This window comes from Mytilus edulis, chromosome 3 (genome assembly GCF_963676685.1).
Source record: "Mytilus edulis chromosome 3, xbMytEdul2.2, whole genome shotgun sequence".
Lineage (NCBI taxonomy): Eukaryota > Metazoa > Mollusca > Bivalvia > Mytilida > Mytilidae > Mytilus > Mytilus edulis.
The window spans coordinates 39,041,804-39,068,195 of record NC_092346.1 but is presented as its reverse complement, the minus strand read 5'-3'; the positions used below and the strand labels follow the sequence as shown (position 1 = coordinate 39,068,195).

The 26,392-nt window shown below is 32.1% G+C and overlaps 1 protein-coding gene across 2 annotated transcripts in view; it reads right to left on the bottom strand.

The window, feature by feature from the left end:
* Positions 1–22,623, bottom strand: part of LOC139516456 (serine-rich adhesin for platelets-like) — a 44,974-nt gene extending 22,351 nt beyond the window's left edge. For both annotated transcript variants that reach the window (XM_071306592.1, XM_071306591.1), the window contains exons 1-13: positions 22,511–22,623; positions 22,144–22,202; positions 20,589–20,750; positions 16,230–19,534; positions 15,371–15,603; positions 14,804–14,855; positions 11,614–14,153; positions 9,708–9,910; positions 9,056–9,254; positions 8,540–8,671; positions 8,012–8,128; positions 7,171–7,359; positions 6,611–6,673 (exon numbers count right to left, since the gene is read on the bottom strand). In XM_071306592.1, the coding sequence (XP_071162693.1) occupies positions 6,611–6,673; positions 7,171–7,359; positions 8,012–8,128; positions 8,540–8,671; positions 9,056–9,254; positions 9,708–9,910; positions 11,614–14,153; positions 14,804–14,855; positions 15,371–15,603; positions 16,230–19,534; positions 20,589–20,750; positions 22,144–22,202; positions 22,511–22,588 (7,332 nt within the window). In that variant the 5' untranslated portion in view covers positions 22,589–22,623. The remainder of the gene's footprint in view (positions 1–6,610; positions 6,674–7,170; positions 7,360–8,011; positions 8,129–8,539; positions 8,672–9,055; positions 9,255–9,707; positions 9,911–11,613; positions 14,154–14,803; positions 14,856–15,370; positions 15,604–16,229; positions 19,535–20,588; positions 20,751–22,143; positions 22,203–22,510) is intronic.
* Positions 22,624–26,392: the final 3,769 nt, after the last annotated feature.

The window sequence follows — 26,392 nt, the reverse complement described above, 5'->3', positions numbered from 1 at the left end:
CGACCCGGAAGGCAACATTTGGATAACAGATGGTGTACATGAAATACAGCAATTGCAGGTGAAAGAAAGTTTCCAAATCATCAATTCACTACCTTTAGAAGTTGAATTAATTCAAGCAAGATGTTCTAATATTGGAATTCTCTATACAACTTCTAATTTTCCAGCAATTTGGCATTTCCCCTTTAGTCGCAGTCAACCAAGAATTCTCAGGGATTTTTCTCCCTGTAAGCCATTTTCACTTGATGTTTCTAACAATGAAATTATAGTTGGGATGGATTGTAGCTTAGTCAATGACAAAAATGACATACCATTTATCATGGTATTAGATTTTAATGGAAATATCATACACATTTTCCACAATCATGAGAAACAATTTATGAAAAAAGAAGTTGTTCTATACTGTACAACCACCCAAGATGGGGATATCTGCTACCTTGATAGTTTTTTGATGAATACTGGAGATGGTATTGGAGCTGTAAAATATATGAGTAGAGAGGGAATTCTTCAATGGGAATACCAAGGGAACTCCTTCTTAAATTCGAAAGACAATCCGTTTAGGCCTGCTGAAGTCTTCAGTACAGAGCACAACAACTTTATTGTTTCTGAACATGGACGTCCTGCTTTCCATATCCTTACTCAGCTGGGAAAATTACTGACAGTAGTAAATTTGTCATTATTAGGACTAACAGACCCAGGGCCTAGTACAATTGATGTACATGGAAGTTTATGGACAGTAAGCAAAGAAGAGAATAAACTATTTCTATGCAATGTAGAATTTTCAGGATTCTAAAATTGTTACCAACAATTATTAGAGTACCTCAATATTCAGCAAAATTATCAAGTTTTTACTATCAAGAACTTCCTTGAAAGAGGGAAGCATGGACAATTAAATAACCGGTACATACAAAAATTGAGATATAACTTGATATCAAGTTAAAACTTTATTCATAATTAAATTCTAAAAATGGTGGATTATCAATGCATAGAAACCATTTTAAGCTAAAAGAAACCTGCCAAACGTTACTTTATGAGCAAAATATATCTGATAAAATCAAATAAGATGTTGGAAATCAGACACAGAAGAAGAATTATCTTTATAGCAGTTTAATTGCATCTTACATTGCATAGTTATGAAATTTCCAATTCTTTAGTAATGAGACTACATGGAGAACCTCAACAGAAAACATGACACCATATTATAAAACGTGAAAAACTTTACTTTCAAGGCCTGTCAAGTATTCTTAAAAAAAATATTGGACAACTGATAGTACACAAATGTAGCATAATGCAGAAGTAGAATTCATTTTTGTCTTATTTTTAAGTCAAACTTTTTCATTGGGTGATCATATTTTTGTAACCAATGTATGGATTATTCAGTTGAACGGCAAACGATTTAATGGCTTCTAAGTTCAAGACATTGGTCACGTGATAAAAGGTCAGAGTTTACGATTTTTTGGTAAACGTGCATGTCTCGTGGTTTTTGGACTCGTATCGTCTTATTTGTACTCGTACATTAATAAAAACCAAAGTGTTCAATTCTAGATTGAATAAGCTTTCTTATTTTATATAATTATAATAAAAAAGTATTGTTAAAATGTTATAAATTCACGACTGAAGTGAAACTTTTTTTCTGAAAATTTGCGTAGGTCCACGGAAAATCCTTAATAAATCCTTAAATAGGTTTGGTAACGTGTTGAGGGGTATAAAATATGAAGTAAAACCGTTTTTTGCTCCTAATTTAACAATATCAGATCACAAAAACCCCGGATACGCAATTGTGTCAGTTTATTCGTGGCGAAGCGGAGATCAAAGGGAGATAACTCGGTACGCGCATCGTAGGATATTGCAAGTTCACAACAGTAAATTTGAGTAAAATTAATGATTGCAGATCTATTTCGAAGAGTTCTTGAATACCTTTCAATATTCCATGCTCCTCTACTGTTGTAACATTAAAATAGTCATGGAAAGGTTGAATATGACATTTTTTTCAAGTTCTTACAGGTTTTTGAACACTTCCAAAGAAGACAATTACCTACATTTTATAACAGACTGACTTTTTCTCTGAAACTTGAACTTATTGTTTATATATATATTCTCAAACACCCTTTTGGTAGATAGAAGGATACAAGATGGGTTTATCAGTCATTTGTCAGAAGAACCTGTGTTACAATAGAAGCAGAAGCAGAAGATTACATTAAAACAAAAATATTGAAAAAAAGGAAATATAGTCTTCAAAATTGTGACCATTACCATAGATGATCATAGATTGAAAATAAAATCAATCTGCAGTGGCCAGAAGTACATGCACAATTTTTGTTTTATTATAGCTGCTTTAAGATACAATTGCAGATCTCAGGGAGTCTGGTGATTGGAACCTCCTCTTTTTATGGAAGATTAATGCATTTGAATGGGATCATGCATATAGTTGGAACCCTCCTTTTTATCCTTGGTTGAGAATACCACCACTTATGTTTAAAATTTTCTGGATCCACCCTGAGATAAAAAACTACATAAGTTGTACAAGTTCTGTTGCTTGCCTTAATCAAGAGAAAAAAATCTGAACATCCAAAGAACCAGAAAGGGATTTAAAACATAATAATCAACACAAAGATAACTGAACAAAAGCTGTATTGCAATCTGATATCCTGCAGTTATCATAAATCCTATTATATGTAATATTTCAAGTTTTGCTTTATATTTCTTCTTCTTTCTTATATTTGAATTCAAAAGTCCTGCAACCAACTGTCCTTTCAATTAAATTATTGATTGGATAATAACCTAAAGCTGACCAGTATAAAATATATTTGAAAATGCTTTGTTGAAATAAAATAGTGGTATTATGTCATTAGATATACTGAATCAACTTCAAATTTAATCCAAATTCACATTTACCTGCTCTAAAATGCATAGTCAATTGGACTACAAAAACCTGAGACTGTATAACATAGAGATTGTGGTCACCTCCCATGTTATAGTAGTCTCAGACAAAAACAAAACTGACTTAAATACAGTATGTTCAGAATTTTTTTGAAAAAGGACAACAAAAAGAAATTTATTATTCTGATATCAGAAATAAATTCAAAGTGGAATGTTAGTTCTTTTATTTGAGATAACCAGTTTAATAACATTATTTACTATATAAAAAAAACTCATGATATTATCTGGATTTACAATCATTGACTAAGCTTGTCATCAACTCACTTACTTTAAATGCTTTTAAAAGTTAACCTGTCAGTACTAAAATAAAGAAATGTGGTTAAATTACAAGTCACTTTACATACATCAACAATCAATACATTCCATTGTTTTAAGGCAAATGAGGAAAATAAGAGTAACAATAGCTTTTGCCTTACTACATGCACAAGAGAACATTAGAAATTATAATATAAATAAGTAAATATCAGAGGCAAAAAAGACAGGACTTATAGCCACTGGACTTTTAGTAAAGTATGCCCTTACTAATCATTAGAGGAGCTGCTGTATACTAGAAAAAATGATGTTGATGATTTAACCCCATCAATTAGCATTTTAGCATTACATTATTGTCAATTGCTATCTGTTCTATTTGTTCCAACCTGTTATGAGAGTCAAAATGTATACCTAGGGTGAGAATTAAACCCATGTACGTTCATTTACTTTATTGTTCTTTGTGTACATAAAATGTACATGTACATGAAATATATCAAATGCAAAAAATGCTGTAATGTATCATTACACCCTCACTAGTTAAGGACCAAGTAAGGGAAGTCCCTGCACCTACCTAGACGTATTTCTTGGGGAAGATGTATTATATAACTCTTGAAAGTATAACACGATAAAGGTTATTGGTAAGTATATAGTAACATCAACGTGCAATTCAGGTAAACACACTGTCAAACAAACAATCTACCACGTGTTTGTCTGCTGTGCTTGAATTCAAAACGATCCATCAGACTTATTTACACGAATTTTTGCTCAAGCAGACAGTTAAATATGTCGGTTTACCTTATGGGGTCTGTTAAGAATGGATTTGCTGTTATAAATTGTGTATGCATGGAAATATAAGGAAGATAACATTGATTTTTACCGTAACTTTTGAATACACAACATTCCCAAGGTATCCCCACAAAACACATGGCTACTTTGTAACGACGGCTGGTAACGTGTAGCCACTTTCTAACGGCAAATTTAATTGGATGATCTTCAAAGATCAATAATAAAATTGCTAATAAATGATTGGATACGAATTTGTGTCAGATTATAAATAGGTGAAAAAATGTAAACATTGAAATCCGCCATCTTGACGTAGGAAACAAACTAATTTTCAGTCTTGGATTAAAGGACATTGCGCACATTGCCAGCGTATCATGCATAAACAGTCATCTGCAAATATATCTTTCAATTTGTGTTTTACACTTACTTTTCTATGTTTTAGTTAATTTAATGTTTTAATTTACTACAGAATGGGACATCGTTCTCAAAGATGCCGCAGAAAAAATTATAGGTGGCGCTGTTTGTGGGCGTAAACATTTTACATACGGGTTCTTTTTTTGTCGACAAATTGACCTCTATCTGTCAGATTCAGGCGTTTGCCTTCCAACTGTATTCAACCTCAGTTCTTCATTGGTTAAAACTTAATTTTGCACTAGAATTCTTTTTATACAGTCCTTTGTTTTTAGATGCAAGTGGTGAAGGACATCTAACTTTCATTTAACAATCTTGTTAATATCATTTATCCTGATTATCAAATTTTATTTTACTTTACTGTTTTTTTATCAATCTACACATGTACACATCAACTTGACTGATAAATATAGCTGTCATAATATAGAACATCTAAGTTATCAATAGTCAACATAATAATCAAATATTTACAATTTCTTGATTTATGAGATTTGAACATCAGTTAACTGCTGTTGCCTAAATTTACCCTCATCACTTCAATTAACCTCATCACTTAATTTACCCTCAATACTTAATTTACCCTCATTACTTCTTTGTCCCTCATTACTTAATTTACCCTCATAACATAATTTACCATATTACATAATTTGCCCTCAGAACATAAATAACCCTCCCTACTTAATTTGCCTTCATTACATAATTTACCTCATTACTTAATTTACCCTCATTCCATAATTTACCCTCATTACATAATTTACCCTCTTTACCTAATTTACCCTCATTTCTTAATTTACCCTCTTTACATAATTTACCCTCATTCCTTAATTTACCCCCATTCCTTAATTTACCCTCATGACTTAATTCACCCTCATTACTTCATTTACCCTAATTTCTGCATTTCTAATGTTATTTTACGTGTTATATTACATATTGTATTTTATCTACTTTTTTTCAATAGTTATTATTATCATAAATAATTATCCTAATCATTGTACTGATTTTTCCCATAATGGGTCCTCTATTTGAAAAATATAAGTTATCTGACATTAACTTATCTAATACATCATATTTATCAGAGAAATATTGTGAAATGATTAAAGGATGAAAGGTTAAAAATAATAAAAATCTTCAATTAATTTTTCCTCAAAATTTGTATCACTTTAACCATGTTACACCATAGAATAAATTTTCCTTTTAAGTTTTCTGTGTGTTTTCTAATTACATCCTTTATAGCCACTAGATATAGTTTACAAAATAGTGCATTTGGCCTTCATGCTTTTCTTTTTAACAAGTTAAGCTGAAATCCAATTAGATGTCAATCTATCCCAATATACATTACTGTTTGTTAAAAAAAGTATTTAAGAACACAACTCAAATATCAAAAGTGTCAAAAGTCATCAAACATGAAAAAGGTCTTGGACATAGTTTTATATGTATATGAACTTAACCATTCCTGAGGCTGACAAAATGCTAGTTTGAAAAAAATGTAGTAAAATTGCCAAAGTGACAACTTGCCTCCAGAGACCAAATGAAATAGAAGTAAACAACTAGAGGTCACTCTATGGCCTTCAACAATGAGCATAACCCATACTTCATAAAACGCTATAAAAGAACCCAAAAAAGACAAATGTAAAAATTTCAAATGTGAAAACTAACAACCACATTTATATTAAAAAGAATAAACGTAATACAAATATGATTAATAGAAAGAAACGACAACCAGCCAATTCCTTAACTTTTGGTTAAGGTCATAACCTCAAAAATCAATCCCCAACTCACATTTTATGATATGGAACCTAGTGGTACAATTTCATTGAGATCCATAAACTAATACTCATATAATTGTCTGACAAATGTTTTCTACCTGGATGAACACTGATGACAGACAGACAGATGGAAGGAATGATGAATGGATGGAGACCATAACTATCACCTCCAGCCTGGAGCATGAGGGACAAAAAATATGAGTGCTTTCTGTAAAAAGGTGTCAGACAAGTTGCATTCACAAAGTGTTACTGTAACAATACTGTAATAAAGAAGTCAAGAGAATAGCTTTCTGGTAAACGGTCTCCGAGTATGGACTTGTTTTATATGAGCAGATACCATTACCATATCCCCTGTAGAATTACTTATGGGGGACAATAAACAATGAAAGGTTACTATCTCTCAAGCATAACTTGACACTAATACCACAAGTATGCTTCTATTAAAGTATATACAACGTTACCTGTAAATTATGTTCCATGACTGTTTTATCTCCAGATCCACTGAACACAACACTGCCATCAACCTGTCAAATATTAAATATACAGGTGTAATAAACTGCTATCACAGAGATATGTATCCCCTTTTTGTAATTTTGATTATGCAAATGTTGAAATCCAAATAGCAATACTCTTAACATCTTACACAAGTTACTGTAAATTCAGAAATTATTGCGTGCATTTATTATTACAATTTTGTCATTTTAAACTAAAATACGATTTTAATTTTGCAAAATTGAGAAAAATCCTGTTTAAGTAATATAAAATATTACAAAATGAGAGTTTGAATTGTTGCTATTATAACCCTGTCGCATTTTTCACAACAATCAAAACATCGCAATAATTTCTGAATTTACAGTAAACTTGAACTAACAATGTTTTGTAAACGTAATTGTAAATACCCATCACACACCACCTTTGTGAGAGGCTCTTTTTTAACTGTTATAATAAAGTGTACATCAAATATCTTTAAACTTTTAGCTTAAATACCATTTTAGCAACGCCCTACGCTGGCATGACTTACCTGTAAGGAGAAAACTGTTTTGGTATGGCCCTCTAGAATACGTATCAACAGTCCAGAAGTGGCACTCAGAACAAATACAGTGGAATCATATGCTGCTACAAGAATAACTTTCTGGGCCCCTTCTGTTGCTGAGGAAATACAACTGATTGGTCGATCAGAACAAACATATGCATCTATGTTCCTATCAGTCTACAATATACAAATAATCTTTTTGAATAAGAAGATATTTATTTAATGGTTTACTTTTTACAAATTGTGATTTGGATGGAGAGTTGTCTCATTGGCACTCATACCACATCTATAAATCTTTAGACCAACATTCTTTTAGTTTTGGTGACAAGATTATGAATTCAAAGATTTTTTAAATGGACAGTACTGAGCACTGAGTTTTATTCATTTATCAATAGTATGGTGGTGGGGAGACACAAAATATTAATGATATACATTGTGTAGGTGTAGTGAGGTTTTAACAACTTTTTACTAAATAATGCATTGAATTTATAATTTAATTGTTTGAGTGGGGGTTTAGGTGAAAAAGTGCTTTCCAATTCAATAAATTATGGCCATTACCCCCAACCCCTGATGTTTGATTATAGTAAGTAAAATGATAATTTTTAGTTTCGATGCTGTGAAAGTAACAATATCTTTTTTACATTAGCAATTATATGATGACCTCTAAATTTTATGAGGTTTTTTTTTGGTTGCTGCCTCATTGATATGTATTTTTGTCTTGAACAAAGTTTATTTTTAGTGTTATTGTAATGGGTTTTTTTTCTCTTTTATTTTGGGATAAAAAATGTTTTAAAGTTCTTTTTTATTATTTGCATTTCTATTAACTGACCTTTGTACTCCAGACCAATATAGATCCTGTATATGTACCAATAAACAACTTCCCCCAGTTATGATGAAAACACTGTAATTTTTCCTCCAAATTTTCTGTTCGAAATAATTGTCCAGTCTACAAACAAGCATTAATTTTCATATATTAACTTATAAACATCAAGCAACTTAATAAACTAACTTCCTTTATGTTTCAGGGTATATCAATATACTATTGCATTTTAAATATACATTTATTTTTATTGGAATCAATTTTACCAGATAGATAAAAAAAATCATGGATACTCGAGTTGATGATTTTGACAAACGCTGTGTATTAGCATTTGAGAATTGTGATTATCATGATTCATATACATATATTGCAAAATTCCAGAAGAATTAGAACTCCATGAAGAAAGAAAAGTACATAAAGAGATATTTGTTAAATTCATTTCATTGTTTATTGACATATTAAAACATGCAAAATGTTTCATTATAAACTCAGTTTTTCTTATATTATACTTTGTATAAAAGTCAATGTCAAACTCACATTAGCATTGAAGCCTAATAAATGTTGTGAGGGGCCTCCTGTGTACAGTCGTAGGGAATCATTATTTCTCAGGACAAACATACAACTGATCTGATGTGGAGAGCAGTCGAAAGCATGTAATAATTCTCCAGTCTGAAATATAAAACATACAATAAATTAATACATGTATTTATGAAATTAAAAAAATAACAAAAAAAAAGGAAAACAAGCACTGCTAGCAAATGTCCATGTACAATGAACCATTGCAATCAGAACCAATCATAATTTTGCATATAATTTTTACAAATAACCTCTCAATGCACATTTGTACAATTTGTACAAATGCACAATTGCTATTTTGTTTTAGACTGTTTTGTATTCTCTTATTTAATGTCAAAGGTTTATTTATGAAGCATTTCACATTTAACGATTTTCATGATTTTCCCATAATGAAATTTATTAATTCAAACAGTTGTATTTTTTTCTGATCTACCAAATAACATTACAGGATATCTGAGAGCCATTCATACCACTTACCTTAAAATTGAACTTTCTGACAGAATTTCCAAGATAAGACACATAAATCTCTTCTCCGACAATTTGTATACCAGACACCTGTTGTTGTGGACCAGTAAATCTTCTATAATCAATCTTTGTTTCTCTGCAATCCTCTTTTGACAAACTTGATCTTACAGCTGCTTTCAGTGATGCCAATAAATTAGGATTTAATTTGAACCTACAGTGGTAAAAAAAAGTTTTAATATTGTACAATTTATTTAACAATTTTATTGTCTTCTTATGCCAAAATAAAAAAAAAATGGTACAATGTAATTAAGAAATATAAAGCCGCATTTATTCATACCACAGAATTTCCTATTACAGCATCCTCTCCTTTTTTACAAATTTTTCTCTTGCCCAAAATATGCATGAAATATTTGCTACTAGCTGTGCTATCCCTTCAGCAATCAAAAGTAAGGAGGAGGAAGTATCACAACAAGCCCAAATGTTTTTACAACTGAAAATGCTGAAAAAATAAATTCCTTCAATCCCTTAAAAACAATTTCATTCTATGGAAAAATGAATAAAATAATATAAAGTCGAGTCACTAATGTGCAAAATTATCAATAATATAACATGTCAAAAAAGACAATCTTGCATTATAAATTTGTATAGTAAAATTTGTGTATACCTTTCAGAAAATTTGTCTTTAAATTGTGCTCGACTGTCATCTGATTCTGTTTCCAACTGTACTTCTTCTAGTAACCTGTGTGGAATGACTTCTGACCCTTTATCATGTGATCTTAGATCTTCTGACTTCTTGTCAAAGGACAGGCTATCATCTTTGTTGTCAGATATAATTTCTACATCAGAACTTCTGGATTTCTGACCACTCTTAAATGATTGAAAAAACTGTTTCATCTTTTCATTGGTTTTAATATAAATATAACTGTTTTTATCTTTGATCATATTCCATAGAACAAATAAATCTGAATAAGAAAGCCAAACAACACTAACACAAAAGCATACATCCATTGCATTTGAATTTTGGTAAATAGTTGTCTAATTGGCAATCAAAACCCATCTCCTTATTTCTATACAAGATGCAGAAAAATCAAGGTATTTGACAAGTGAGTCTAAAGATTCATTTATATTTTGTGTAAAACTTCTTCCTTTATTTTGTGGAAATATTATGCATAAATTCCATATAGAAGTGAATAGTTTTGAAATACACCTTAGTACACATTCAACCAGCTGTTTAAAGGAACTTCCTCACCAGAAAAGGGAACATTATTTCAGTTACGAAACCTTTTTGAACACGTGAAATATCATATTCCTTCCGTATAATTTCTGTTTGCCCAATTTGTGTAAAGGTATAACAGTAAGTAATTACGGGAAATAGCCCGTGATAATGAGATCTTGGTTGCGAACGTAAACAACTTGGGAAGTGGAAATTTAACTGTCCCAGAGAACGGATGCTTTTCGTTCTCCTAACCTATTTATTTCACGTTTGGCATTGTGAATTTATATAAGAAGTAAAGTTAAAGTCATATGAAACCTCAAATTAAAAAAAAATATGCATCTGTTTTTTATAACTAAATGGATAGTTTTCATTATAAAACTTTTGTACATATACTTTTTTCTGAGGAAAATTCTTTAATTTGTCCACATTTAGAAGAAGTTTACTTATTTTTAATTGCTTGCTTCCAGGAAGCAATTCGCCGACATATTTTCTGTATGCATAGTGACCTGAGCGTAACCCTCCTCGTAAAAATCCGGTGATCGCAATACGCATGAATCTGTCATTAAAATAAACAATTATCTGATTGTACATGTTAAACACGTGCTCAATACCCATGCTTTTTGTTATTTATTTACTATAAGGTGACAATCGGTAAACTTCGGCTTCAAAACACGGCATTTAATGAGCAGCCATATTTGTTAAATCATAACAGACAGAGAGAAAAAAAAATTGACGATTATACGATATATTTGCGTAAATAATGATAAAATCGTGCACAGAGGACTTAGTTTGTGATATATACATGCATTGGTTCAAGAATTGGAAAAACATTATTTTTCACCACTCACTCGTTTCATATGACTTTTAGCTATTTTAGCATTTATTTACACATCTTCCGGTATTAATTTGTAAAAAGACGGTGAATTCCGTTACACATTGTATTTGACGGTGGTGTTTTGCCGTGAAACATTTTAGCCCAACCCTGGCCTAAGTTTGGAATTGTTTCATTTTATTATTGAAATGTATATTTATTGCTATTTGTTATTTTTGTCTAAACACTGACATTATGCAGGTTCTTTGACTTGGTTTAAATTGTGTGAATTATATGTTGACTTTAAAGTATTGAAATTAATATTCCTGCATAATAAATTATTTTATTTAGAGCTCTTTGTTAATTTGCAGCCTTGACTACTATTCCGCTCGGTAGTTACATTTTTACAACACATGCTTAATATTTGTGTTTATACATTGGTTGTATGATATGCATTAGATGTAAGTTTCTTATGGACAGAATAGCCACATCATTATATGACTCTCTTAAATTCAGTATACAAACTTAGTGTAAAATCCTTACCTTAGGTCTGTGCCCATGCTTTTGAGGAACCTCTTCATCCTGAGAATTATAATCTGAGCTTGATTCTAAAATACAGCCTTCCTTTTGTTTACGAATTGAAGCTCTGTCTCTTTCTTTCTTTGTTTTCAGTCGTTTCTTGTAAGGAGACGAACACCTTCTCTCCTCTAATTTCTCAGGTCCAGGACTAACCACAGAACAATCAGCCCCTTCCCTCTGTTCACCATCCGATACAGTAATCAAAAGTTCAGATACGTCAGGTTTATTTTGTTTACAATATTGTCTGATTTTCTCCCCTAAAGAATTATTGCTCCCGATACTTTCAAAATTGGAATCATGGTCTTTAATTCCCGAATCACTTTTCTCATCTGTTTCCATTCGTATGTCTTCTTTATTTGAACGACTGGATCCAGTCGGTGGTTTGTTGAACAGTAACTGCAATTTATTATACATGTCTTTGTTTTGATCTCCGTCAACCACTAAAAAAGACATACCATCATCTTTTCCTTTCCCAGATTTGAATTGTTTCAGCAGTTTTGCCTGATCCACTCCTTGAGAGAGACTTCCCATGTATTGAATGTTTACTTTTTCTCTGTTATCGTATATTTGTCTCATCACATCAGATTTTTCAGTATCACTACCCTTCCCATCATTCTTCAATGAACCTACATCACTTCCTTTAGACAAACTTGTATATTCCTCCATATTGGAGGATAGCCTTTCAACTTTAGGTTCCTCACCTAATTTTGTATTCCTTAATTCATCATTTCCAGAAAAAGTTTTGGGAGACATTTCAACCTCATGTTTATTTATTTTTTTCACTTCTTCCCTTCTTGGTGAATTAACTGGTGTATTTTGAGGAGATTTTGTCTGGTCAGTGTTCATTAGATTGCTGAGAGTTACAAATCCAAATGATTTTAAGTCAGTTGTCTGATTACTCTCAATATCCTTTTTTTCTTCCTCTATTTCAATTTGTTCAGCTTGTCTTTTACTAACTTTTTGGTCTTTGGTTGGAGTAGGTCGTAATGGAGACTGCAGATTCTTCACTGCATCATGGTCATCTTTTCTGTGTTTTAAGGCAACAGGGGACTGTGTTCCTAAAGGCAATGTCCTTGAATGACTTTGAGATTCATCCCATTCAGGGGATTTTGATCGAGATGAATGATATTCAAAATCAGGTTTTTCTGCTGCCAGCCAGGCTTTCATATGTGGTTTTTCAGAATATTCATTCTTCACAGATCGTTTAGGTGAATCGTTAATAACTATAATATCACCGCCATGTTTCTGATCATCACTCATCATTATGACATCCTCAGATTGTCGCTCAGAACTTGGATTGTTTAATATTTTCTCACCATAAGCTTGATCCCTTTCCAAATTTTTCTCTGAATTAATAACTTGTTTATCATAAGATGAATTTAATATTCTTTGTTGATCCAGCACTCTTTCATTTATAGTTTTAGAGGAGCTAGTTGAGAAATTTGTTTGTTTTTCCGTATCTGAGATTTGTTCCTGCAACGAACCATACTTTGACATCTTCTGCATATTTGAAGCAGATGACATATCAGCCCCTTCATAAAGTATATCTGAAACTTTTATCTGGGTGATATCTTTTGACTTGTCAATTCTCTGCTGTTGTCCTGGTGACATTTGACTATCAGGAGACGAAAATTGAACAGAAGGCATACCAACATTTGACCCAATTCTGACAGGTGAGATTGAGGCTCCTTGAAACTGAGAAGATTGAACAGATTGAATACTACGAGGGGGTAGCATCATGTGTTGTTGAGTTAAAACATTTGGTGGCATCTGTTGTGATGAAATATTTGGTGGGATCTGTTGTGGTGATATATTTTGTGGCATCTGTTGTGATGACACATTTGGTGGCATATATTGTAATGATGCATTTGGTGGCATGTGTTGTGAGGATACATTTGGTGGCATGTGTTGTGAGGATACATTTGGTGGCATGTGTTGTGATGATAAATTTAGTGGCATATATTGTGATGACATATTTAGTGGCATGTGTTGTAATGATACATTTGGTGACATCTGTTGTGATGATGCATAAGATGGCATTTGTTGTGTTGATACATTTAATGACATTTGCTGTCTAACATCAGTGGCATTTAGAGATCTCAACTGCTGATGTGAGGCTTCCATCAAATGTGAGGGAATATGTTGAAGTGAGGCGTGAGTTGAAATTGGTGGCAGATCTGAAGGTTGATTGTATGATAATGTAGAATCAAAGGCTCTTGGTCCATACGAAGGGATTTCATTTTTATCTTTTTCATTATTTTGTTGAATTGAGTTTAAAACTTGCAATCCTTTCAAAATATGTGGTTCTATTGGATTTCCAAACTGATATTCTGGCCCTGACCTTGAACTATGTCCTAGCCATGAGTTCTCTGCAGATGACATAGGTACAACTCTACCACCAGATGTCACTCCTGAATCCTCTGTGGCTGACAATGGTGGAGTAGGTCGATCAGATATATCTGAATCATGTCTTGAATCTGGTCTTTTTTGTTTATCACGAGCTTCTGCAACAATATGTATAAAATTCTGCATTTTTATCAAATTCATATTAATTCCTTTTATTTCAAAAAGTTTCCTTTACATGCAAAATGACTACAAACAAAAATAATGAAGCACCATCAATCAAAAAGAGTTGGAATCAATTTGTAATTGTAGTAGAAAATCGTCTTTGTCTTTTATCTGGAACTATTTTTTGTTGTTTTTGTTGCTTTAACTTCAACCAAGTGCTCTCAAAATTAAAAGGTGTTTTCACTTGAACTTTGTTCTTATGATACAAAAAACAAAACCAAGAGGGAGTTGTTTGTTCTAGGCAGCATTTTAAATTAAAGTTTGGTGAAGGTTTAATAAAATAGCTCGAATGATAAAAAGGAAATCAATTTTGCCCCAATTGCAGTACTTTAAGATTGGTAAACTCTTGATTTATATCTCAAAAATATTGTTCAATAACCAAAACTTTTACCCCTTCATTTCATATAGAACACAGGCAAATACTAACAATCAAGTGTCTAGCTTTTTCAAATATCTAGTATCTAAAAATCTTAACTTAGTGTGCAATCTACTTTGAAAGAAGAACCGAATTTAAGAAAATGCTATAATTTTGAATATCAGCAGCAAAACTTCTTAAATAAATGTAATTAAATCATAAATAAATTACCTTGTAGAACATTGATTCTTCTTGATCTTAAGTTTTCTTCATCCTTTTTCAGCTGAAATAGTTAATTTATTCTATAATATCTGTATACTTGTTACAATTTTTTTAGCTAAAAATATGTAATCCATGCATATCTTTTGGTAGAAAACTAACTAGTTACATTTGTGGTGTTGCATTTTTTCTCATGTACATGTATTAAAGTGCAGCTTCATTTTTTACAAAATTAGAACAAAGTGAATTTGAATTTGGTTACAGTTTGTTGCTGTATGTCAAATATATTTTTCATTTCTTGCTCTGTATATAAATCAGGCCTTTAATTTTCATGTTTGAATTGTTTTATATTTGTCAATTCATGGCCTATTATCATATTTTGCTATGTGATATGGGTTTGCCCATAGTTGAAGGCTGTACAATGACCTACATTTGTGAACTTCTAAGCCATTTTGTCTCCAGCCGAGCTGGCCTCATTGTCAATCATACCACGTCTTCCCATTTTTATACTGCTAGGAAACTCAATTTGTTTGACTATCTTTTTAAAGTATGCTAGACTTGAAATATCTAATAACAAACTTTTTGTTTCCTTTCTTTATAATTGTTGAGCTCCTCTGTCGATTCTTCTATTAGTTTCCATAACCTAGTAATATTTTGATCTACGTCCTGTAACTCCTGGCGTATATCTTCCTCCTTAATACTAATATCATATACAGTATCAACTAAACTTTCTGCTGTAGAAGTCTCTGATGGTCGCCTCATTCTGATGTCCCGACCAAGAGTGGATAAACTCATGTCTGATGATGACATCACTGTAATAAATGAAGTACAGTACTGTTAATATTTTTACAGGTCGTGCACTTTTTACATGTCTTAGACTTTATATTTTTGGCTGCATTCTAAATATTAATTGTGTATACATCACATATATACTACTAGTTTCATGGTAGCAAGTTCATCTACAGTGCAAAAGGTTAGGGGTTTGATGACCTTGATCAATGATTGATTGTTTATTGCTCAACATCCATAGTTTTCATATTACAAAATACTTTTCCTAAACGGCCTGTGTCATATTTTCAGAAAGTGATTGTTAGAGTTTGACATCATCAACATATTTTTCAAACTATGTATTTTTTATCTATAGATAACAAGATATACAGAGCCCAACAATAAGACTTAAATTGTTTGCAGTCCCTTCATAGCCACATGAAAAGCAGCCTACCTGTTAATTAAAAAAAAAAATTGTTTGCACTTTCATCATTTTCTTGTCGTAAAGGCATGGGTAGGCAACATCAAACAAAGAATTTCAAGGGTGACCTGATATTGATAAAATATTGATCTTGAGAACTATGGAGACTACAAAATTTTGCTATTACAGCCAAGTCGTATCTATGTGACCTCACAACTAAAAATCAACAATCACATTTAATGAACATACCTTGAGGTTGAGTCAAATATCCAGATGAGGTAGACCAGGTTGTTACTGTTGTAGTGCTGGTTAATGCTACAGTCCCTACAGCGCACAATGGTTCAGTCTTTGGTATCCCACTACTAAGCCAAGTAGAAACAGAGGGAGCCACTAATATCTTTTCACCAACAGATTCATGACCTGATTGTGTATGATACTTTTGCTGACCTGATGAAACAGCATCAAACCATGAAGTCCCAGGCTGTGTCATATCTGATTTTATTGGAGTGTGCGGTAATAGTCCCCTATTATTCCATGGAAGACTGCCAGTCACAGTAATAGATGGTTCCGGTTGATTAGTTTTATTCTGAGACATTGAAGAGATAACATTGCTCTCCAGACTTCCTCTGTAACTTGCCAGTCCATCATCTGTTAGTTTGTTTGGAGATACTGCAGTTTGTTCCCTATCCTGTCTCCTGCTGGGACTGAAATTTGTAACTGTGGATTTCATATGCTTATATTCATCAGATTTTAATTGTAAATTGTCCAGTTTTTCAGGTTTTTCCGAAGTTGTCTCCCTTGCTTGTTCTTTACGCCATAATTCTAATGGGTCAATTGATGTCACTGGTTCTAACTTGGTGTTACTTTCTGGATTTGACCGCAGACTATCACTAAAATTAAAGTCTTTAGTTGTATGTAAACTTGACATAGAATTAGACCTACTACGGAAATTGCTAATACTAGTTTTAATAGGCCCTAATATATCACTGGATTTTGTCTGGTTGATTTTTTCTCTTTGATCTACATAATCATCAGATACAAAAGTATCTTGTGCATCAGTGATAAAAGGCATCTCTGTTTTAATTCGGTGTCGGAAAGAATCGTCCTGTGATTTCCTAGGAATATCTGCTCTGTGAGTATGTGGACTTCTGACAGGAGAATCCCTAAGAACATCAGAATTGTGATCATGGGTCTGTGGACTACTGAATTGAGAATCCTTTAGGATATCAGCTCTGTGGGCATGTTTCTGTGGACTTCTAGCCACAGAATCTCTCTGGATATCAGCCTTGCTAGCATGTGTCTGTGGACTACCAACCTGAGAATCCTTTGAAATATCTGTTTTTCCAACATCTTTCTGTGGACTACTGACCCTTGATTCCCTTGAAATATCAGGTCTTCCCAAAAGCTTCTGTGGACTACTGACATCCTTAGCTGGACTTCCAGGACTACAGAATTTTTCTATGAACTCTCTTTCTTCTTGGCTATACTGTGGTGATTGTGGACCACTTGATCTTTTAGGACTTTTCACCGCAACATCAGGTTCCTTTTTAATTTCACTACTAGATAAAATCTTTGATTTCAGTCTGTTCAACTCATTCATACTCTCAACATCTGAAAAGCCTGCTGATGATTTTTCTCGCTCATTCAGAGATTTATCCAATAGTTCTAATTTATCAACACTGGCGGATAGCTGTGTGCCTATTCCAGGAAAATCATCTGCACCTTCTATTTTGATATTAGACAATAATAAATTTTGTTCAAGCTCATCAATATCTGGCTTGATATCAGCCTCTATTAGTTCTGCAATTTGAAGTTGGACTTCTGGCGAAAGCTCTTCCAAACCGAATTCGCCATAATGTTCAAGGTTATCATACAAGCCTGACATCTGCAAGTTAAATCTAGGTAATGATAAGCGGTTTTGTGATTTAGCATATGTTCTCAAAAACTCAGCTAATTGCTGTCTCTCTTTACGAGACCTTGGTGAATTTACCATTTTTAATAAGGATTCCCGGCTAGTAGATTCAACAGAAGACCGTAATTTAGATGGTTCAGCTGAATCTTGAGTCTCTCTGAAGCCTACATTTTTCTCTGATACAGCTGACTCATCCTCTTCATTTTCTAGTAGAGTCAGGCTTTCATTTAAAAGAGATTTATTACTTTTGTCTTGTTGGGACTGACGAACTTCTAATTCAATCTCTTTTCTTATTTCATCAATATCTCTAGTTTTGCTTGTTACTTTTGTCTTGCCTGCTTTAGATTTTGGCTGACTAGTTGTTTTTTTCTGTGAACTTTTTTCAGTCTGTGATTCATCAGGGCTTTCAATGCTATGTATATCTATAATTTTCCTAGGACAAGGACTGACATCCTTCACTTTGTTATCAGTGGACCTGCTAGGGCTCTCTACCTTAGAAACTGGTTTCTTGTTCTTCGTTTTTGTAGTAGAACTTACAGGAGTTATTTCCTTGGCAGGACTGCTGGAACTTGCTGAGATTTTTTCTTTTTTCGGAGTAGTGGATGAAATTTTATCGCTCTTTTTGGATCGCATATCAAATGTTTTTAAAGGCACATCTAAGTCTGCATCATCAAGAACACCTTTGACATAACTTTTATTTATTTCAGCAAACTTAGCCAACTGTTTATTTATTTCTTCATTTTTCTCTACTTTCTTTCCTTTTTGTACATCTTTCTTTGCTTTTTCTCTTCTATCTCTAAGCTCTTTACATAGCTTTTCTGCTCGTTCCAAAACTGTATCACCTTCATCTGACCTTGGAGAAGTTTTACTACTACTTGCTTTTTTCTTCTTAACTTTTGCCTCTGTTTTTTTCTTAACCTCCTGTTTTCTGTCTTTGTCCACTGATGACCTTTTGGTCGACATTTCAATATCCGTTGTACTATCAGCTTCAACAACGGGAGACTCTTGCGATCGACTTTTACTATTTTTAGTTGTCCTCCCACCAACTGGTTGCTCTTTTTCTGGAATGTCGCTACTTCTTTTCCTCCGTTTTGAAGTAATAAAATCCTGACTCACTTGGGGCTGTGACAAATATCCCGACGTTTCCTCGGATTCATCCTCAAACCTCACAGATTTTCTATTCTCATCTACATCAATTCTACGTTTATCAACATCCTGGTCCCGTTCTGGTCGTACATATTCATATCTATTGTACCTTTCCCGTCCAGAATATTGTTCATTTGACTCTTGATGGCTAGGTCTTCTGTTTCTATTTTTGTCTTGATATTGGAATTCCATGTCTTCAGGAGTCTGATTGGGGTGTTCCCAAGGATCTGGAGAAGTGGAATCCCATGGCTGTCTCCATTGATAAGGAAACATCTGCATCATTCCACTTTTATGCCAATAAGGGTTTTCCATACTGTCTTGGTAATTATAACCTTTGTCATAGAACTGACCATGTCTGTTTCTGTAAGGTCTCCTGTTTCCAAAGAACTGACCCCTAGTTGCAGGTTGGGAATATGACCTCTGATGTCCTCTTGGGTCTCTGCCATAACTGGTTTCCATTCTGTCTGTTTCTGAATGAGGATCTTCATCTTTTTCACTGTAATAAATCAGAAGAATAGTGAATATGTTACATGAAGTTCAAGGTATATATCTTAAAAGGGTGCAAAACTTTATGGATCAGAGCAATGTGGAGCTTGGCATATGAATGATTATATGATATAGATACATGTATACATAATGTTTTGATGGAGGGTATTTGTTGACCATTATCCCTGACCATTCACATATCATTCGAATTAGCTGTCGTAGCGATACATAGCCTTTTTATGCTAATGTGGCGAAAAGCAAACAACAATCATTCACATATACTTTACAACTGCATTTATTCATACATATCTGGAAATTGTAACAATTATAACATTTAATATATTGTTTTAAACTATATGTTTTACGTTGAAATTTTGGATCATTTTATTTCAAATTCCAGTCTCCATTAATTTGTATTCATCCTTTCCTTATTCTGTGTTGTACAATAACTTTTTTCATTACAACATGTAAAATGTGTACACATTTTTAACATTTTGTTAACAATAGAACAATATTATAAGTGGAAGTATTATTTTTTTAAGAACTTTTTGAGTATCATAAGTAAACCATGAATAAAGCATTGAAAAGTATACAATGCTTCTATAGGTCTTAATGTGACTGTCATACAAATGAGAATAGCTATAAAACTAGGTTTAGTCAAGGATTTGTATAGTTAGACTATACAAATACTTGGTTTAGTCCACCATTTTCTTAATAAAGAAATGCCTGTATCAAGTCAGGAATATGACAGTTGTTTTCTATTTGTTTAATGTGTTTGAGCTTTTGATTTTGCTATTTGTTAAGGGACATTCTATTATTAATTTTCCCTGTAGTTCAGTATTTTTGTGTATTAAGAATTTGTCAAAAACAGGCCATGAAGTTAAATTTTCTAAATCAATGAAAATTGGAATCTAATAAAAAAAACTTTAATCTGAAGTAATAAATGTTTAATGCGTGTGTACCTTGACAAGCATTTATGCAGAATTACATCCAGATTTATATATAACAATCATGAGGGAACCTCAACTAAATATCTGGTGGATTTAAATACAGTAAATTCTTACCTAGAGTGTAACCTGGATTGTATTTCCTGTGGATCTAAGGTTTCAATCTGTACTCTGCTTTCCTCTATTGCTTGTTTGTGTTTGTCTCCATTCAAATGCTTGCCATATTCTATAAGGTTAGGAGATATTGTAAAACACAAGGAACATTTGTGTACTGCACCCCTGTAAACAAAACACACATATTAGGTATCCCATTTTCATTGCATAAGACATATTCTAACTATATATGGTTATACACCTCAATATACATTATGAGCGAGGATTCAGTGATTATCTTACTTTTTTCCCTAAAAATAAAAATATTACAGAGTTGTGTCCCTTAAAAATGGATTATCTCAAGTGAACTTTGTCTCAACATTTTAGTTTAACCCAGTCATTTACTTTTTGATTAATGAATATGCTAATATTTAAAAAATTGCCTTTTTAAGAACATGTAATAAAGTATATTTTAGATTGAAAGAAATAATGATTGAGAAAACCAACAGTATCAGATATTAATCATGATATACATGATATGCACATATATAAATATATTTTACATAGCATTTACATTGCAATAACTCTACAATGGAGGATTTGAGTAACTATATAACATCAACTATATTATCATTGAATAAAATGTGCTGTAGTTTGGTATGACGTCCATTATCACTGAGCTAGTATACATATTTGTTTAGTTAGGGGCCAGCTGAAGGACGCCTCCAGATCTGGGAGTTTCTCGATGCAGTGAAGACCCATTGTTGGCCTTCGGCCTTTGTCTGTTCTATGGTAGGGTTGTTGTCTCTTTGACACATTCCCCATTTCCATTCTTAATTTTATATAGCATAAGTTCATTATAAGAAAAATACATCATTTAATTTCACCTGCTTAAGGATTATGTACCATTGGTTTGATTCATAGCTAACCTTTTTGAATTTTTATATAAAATCCACTTTCTCCCCTTTGTTATATTATATTCAACAATTCTGTATTTAATAGACAGGGGATTCCTGCATATAGTCCTAGCAATTATAACCCTTAGATTTCATTTAAACCAACTTTTAAATAAAGATAATAGTTGAAACAAGTACAAATATGGACCTTTACAAGTGAACCTTCTTGAACTTGCTGGATGTCAGCCACTCTTTTTTTTGTACAATATTGACAAATACGTGAGTAATCAAAGATTCAAGTGTTATAAGGAAAATCTCTTTAATAAATTCCTGTGGATTTTCCTTAAATCTTTGCTTGAGTTGCCAAAAATGAAAATTTGCTATTGAATGCAATGAAACAATTAAAATGATTGCTGTAAATGAGATTTCTTTTGGTATATATGTACAAAAGTCACATCTCTTTTGAATTTTTGCTGTTTTGATATTATTGCGTTTCAAATTTCCCAATACACAGGCCTACCAAACATGCAGTGGTGGTTTTGAACCTTAAGACGCTGGAAGAATAGTGAGAGTTGCTTTTCTGATGTGTACAGTACATGTATATATGTACTTCATTTTCCCCATAAAATAACAACAAATTGTAAGTTTTATCTATGGCAGATAAATTTGAAATAATTACTCACTTTTTTCTTTGCTCAATTTTGATGTGGTGCATAAGTGACCATTCATGATCTTGTAATTCCTAGAAGAAAAATGTAGATTAAAAAAATAATAATAAATGAAGCAAAGTTGTCATAACGCAATAGAAAATCATGTAATAATTACAGAATCATATCAGTATTAATTGACAAATACTCTATAGTACTTTATTTCAGTGCATATTTCACAATTGATACATGTACTGCTATGCAACATGGCTGTCACAGCATACAAGAGTATATATATATATATATATATATGTATATGTATGTATGAGGCATATTTTGCTATTCAAAAAGCACTTGCATGCAAATATGTGTTCATAATGACAAAACTGCAAATAACACCAACCTTTTCAGTGACATATGAAATTTTACATATGTCACATGACTGCTCTTCAGTGCTTTCTGTGTTTTCTGTTCCAGACATCTTATTCTAAAAATAAAATTATAGATAAAAAAACAGAAAATGATGATATAATTCTACATATAATCAAAAACTACATTGATGAAGAAATCAATGCAAGGTTATGAAAAAGATTACAAATTTCAAAGTACTGGACCAGGTATATTCTTCAACAAAATTTCATAGCATAAATGAAAAAAATAATTGATGACCTTGTATAGTTATAGGTTCTTAGTATTTTCCTGAAGTGATATAATTTTTTTTTGAATTGGGAATTTTTCCATGGGACACAAATGATGTTCCAACTTGCATATCATATAAAGTTATAAAGGGACAAAACTGAAGAACTGTAAAAGTGAAGCTTCCCAAATTTGAACTTGGTCTGTGTTTTTTGAGAATAAGTATTGTGTATAAGTTTCATTTACTTGTTTTAGGCTAACTTAAGTAAGAGAATGGAAACTAAAAATTTAGCAATTTTTCAATTTGTGAAGGGACATAACTCTAAAACCGTTACAGTGACACGACCAAAATTGAAACTAGATTTGTGTTTTGCGGTATTTAGCTTTGTGTATATGTTTCATAGTATTTGGTTGAGGCTAACTTAAATTAGAGAACTGAAACAAAAAATTAAGTAATTTTTCAATTTGTAAAGGGGCATAACTCAACAATGGTTAAAGTGACGCCACCTAAATTCAAAAGTGATCTGTGTTTTGAGGTAATTAGCATTGTGTATATGTTTCATAAAATTTGGCTGAGGCAAACAAAAGTACAGACATACAAACATGTACAGGCGGATAAGAGTTAAACCGCTATGGCAAGGGCATAAAAAGAAGATGGGGTATGATTGCCATATGAGACAACTCTCTACAAGAGTCCAAAGGACATTAAAATTAACAGGTATAGGTCACTGCCGGTCTTCATCATAAGCAAAGCCCATACCGTATAGTCAGCTATAAAAGGCCCTTGAAAATAAGATTAAGTATACATGCATATTATATATATCATAAAGCTGCAAGAATTCAGATTTTGATGATATCAATTATAGTTTAACTTTGGGCCTGTTGGACTTTGATGTACATATAGACCAATTTAAAAATAGAGCCCAATATCTATAATAGTAATACACAGTTAGAACCTCCAAAAATTAAAGACTAAATTAATCCCATTGAATTGGCTAAAAGATATATTTCTATTCAATTGAAGATTTCTTGCTATTGCCCAATACTGAGCTTTTGTGCAATACTGTGCTATTGTACAATACTGTGTTTTGCGTAAAATTGTGTAATACTACACATTTGCACAATACTGTCCTTCAAATGTATTCTGCAATATTGTGCTATTGGGCAATACTGTGAAATTTTGAAGATTATTTTCTTTTTAGGAAAAAATTAACAATTTCAGAGAGTTCCATCAACTTTATAAAAACATAAGTTGTTGTCTGGAAACTACAAAAGGTTTGTGGTCCTCTTTTTGCCCCTCATTTCAAAAACATTTGGGGCAACTTTTACTAAACCAAAACTAAATCCGGAAAGCAAATGTGCCTTTCGACAATGACAACAACACTACCCCAAACATGATAACATTATATATGAATGTAAGTTTTAAACAGTCGTATAAAAATCAGTTGAAAAAAGGCGTAACTCAGATGGATACAAATAAAAGTTTATCTAACAATCAAAGTGAAAGATTAGAAGAGTAATTTGAATAATTTCATATTAAGGTATGGCAGGGAAAAAATGAACAATAATAAAGCACTATTACTGAAAATTGCATTAACAGCAGGTTTTTAGAAAGAAACATGTTTTTCCAGTATGAAGATAAAATGAGCTCAAATTAAATAATATGGGTCTCTTAATTTGCACAATTTTATTTAAACTGCAGTTTATGTCTTATCCAAATAATGTTGCCTGTTCTGAACATGTTTCAAAAAAACAAAAAATTGTGTAATACTACACATTTGCACAATACTGTCCTTCAAATGTATTCTGCAATATTGTGCTATTGGGCAATACTGTGCAAATCAAAAATTCTTCTAGTAAATGTAACCAACTATCTTTGTACATGTAAGACATAAAATCTAGACCAACAGCTAAGAACTTTAAAGTGTCAACAAAAATAATCTAAAAATGTTGTTTTGAGGCATTTTGTAAGTAGAAAAAGAGGTTATATGACATTGAAGATTAAAAGTTGTACAGTGCCCTTTGATCAATTTTAAAAGTATTTTTCAACACAGGGCATTGAAAATGTACCGTTTCAACATAAAGAAATTAAAAAACTCATATTATTGAAATGTGGATTCTTTCTTGATTGCAAAAATATATATTCACTCCTAATAAAAATTCAAATGACTAAAATAGACATAATGATTGATGGGGAATAAACTAATAATTTACAACTGTTTCAAACCAATTCCTGATCATGCTGATAAAAAAAAAAGTGAACCAATCTAAATTGTTGATTAATCACAAATGATGATTGCAAATGTATCAAGTATATTATAGGCCTTACTTGAATACCTTTTATATATTCATATTTATATTCATATTTCTTTTTTTTTTAAAGATCTTTTTAATCCATTAATTATTTATCTTTCAAATATAATTTACAGAATCACTATATATGTAATGTAGATCAAAAGTTATAGGCAATAAATAATCTATCATCCTTATATATCAAACATCTAATATATATATACATTTTTGTATTCAATTATGTGGTCAAATATTTGTATATTGCAGGGTCTGTATATTGCAGGATCTGTATAATTATGTAAGACTGAGGTTGATAAGTAATGTGGTCAATTTGATTGACAGTTTAGGAGGTGGGGCAATGTAATTAAAGGTCTACCTTGTCTCTGATTGTTTAGTGATAATGACAGTTGTCAATCATACTAGTATTGTATCAATACCCAATAACCCTATCCAAATGTTTATAAAAAAAAACCTGTACATCAATACACCTTAATGACATACATTCTTGAATGAACTGCTCCAATATACATATTTTTTCAGTTTATATACATGTGTATTATGTGCACATGGATGAGAACAATAGGGAACTATATTTCAGCGTGAATGCATTTGGTAACAGTAGCTAACCTGTCGTGCTGTTAGGGAGGCCAGTGCCTAAGTAAAGATTTAGAACAAGTTCTAATCTTTCCAAAAACAGAGTGAATGTGGATGGATAATTGTATGTCTTACATGTCGTACATGTATACAACAAAAAGACATTAGGTACAGATCTAAGAGTACTCTCAGTTAATGACAGCTATTTCGACCAATAAAAAAAAGAAGATGTGGTACATTTGTATGATTGCCAATGAGACAACTCTCCACAAGAGAAATAATTATTCTTCTCAGCAACTTGTGACCTGATTGGCGTAATAAAGTTTATTGTATCTAAGGTCTATATATGTCTATGAAAAGAGGATTGTAATCCACAGACATGAATGTCTTGATATTTATAATTGTAGTGTTGGTTAGAAATTAAATAGTCCCAACTAGTTGGAAATGCATCAGATCAATAATTACTCTAGGGGTATTATTAATGTTTGAAATTGATATGGATCATGAAAGTCTCATTTATTCGATTAAAACCCCTACATAACACAACTTTTTATCTTATTTTGGAATGTAAACAGGATAAAACATGCATAGCGATTATTTATGACAATGACAGTTTTACAAAACAACATCTCATTTAAATGTGCAGACGAAGACAATCATCTTCCATAAACAGAGAACATAGATGCTCCGAACTGAACAGAGCCTGGAACTAGATGCATATTTACTTCTGTTTTTTTTTTCTGTAGTGTGAGCTTTTAGATTT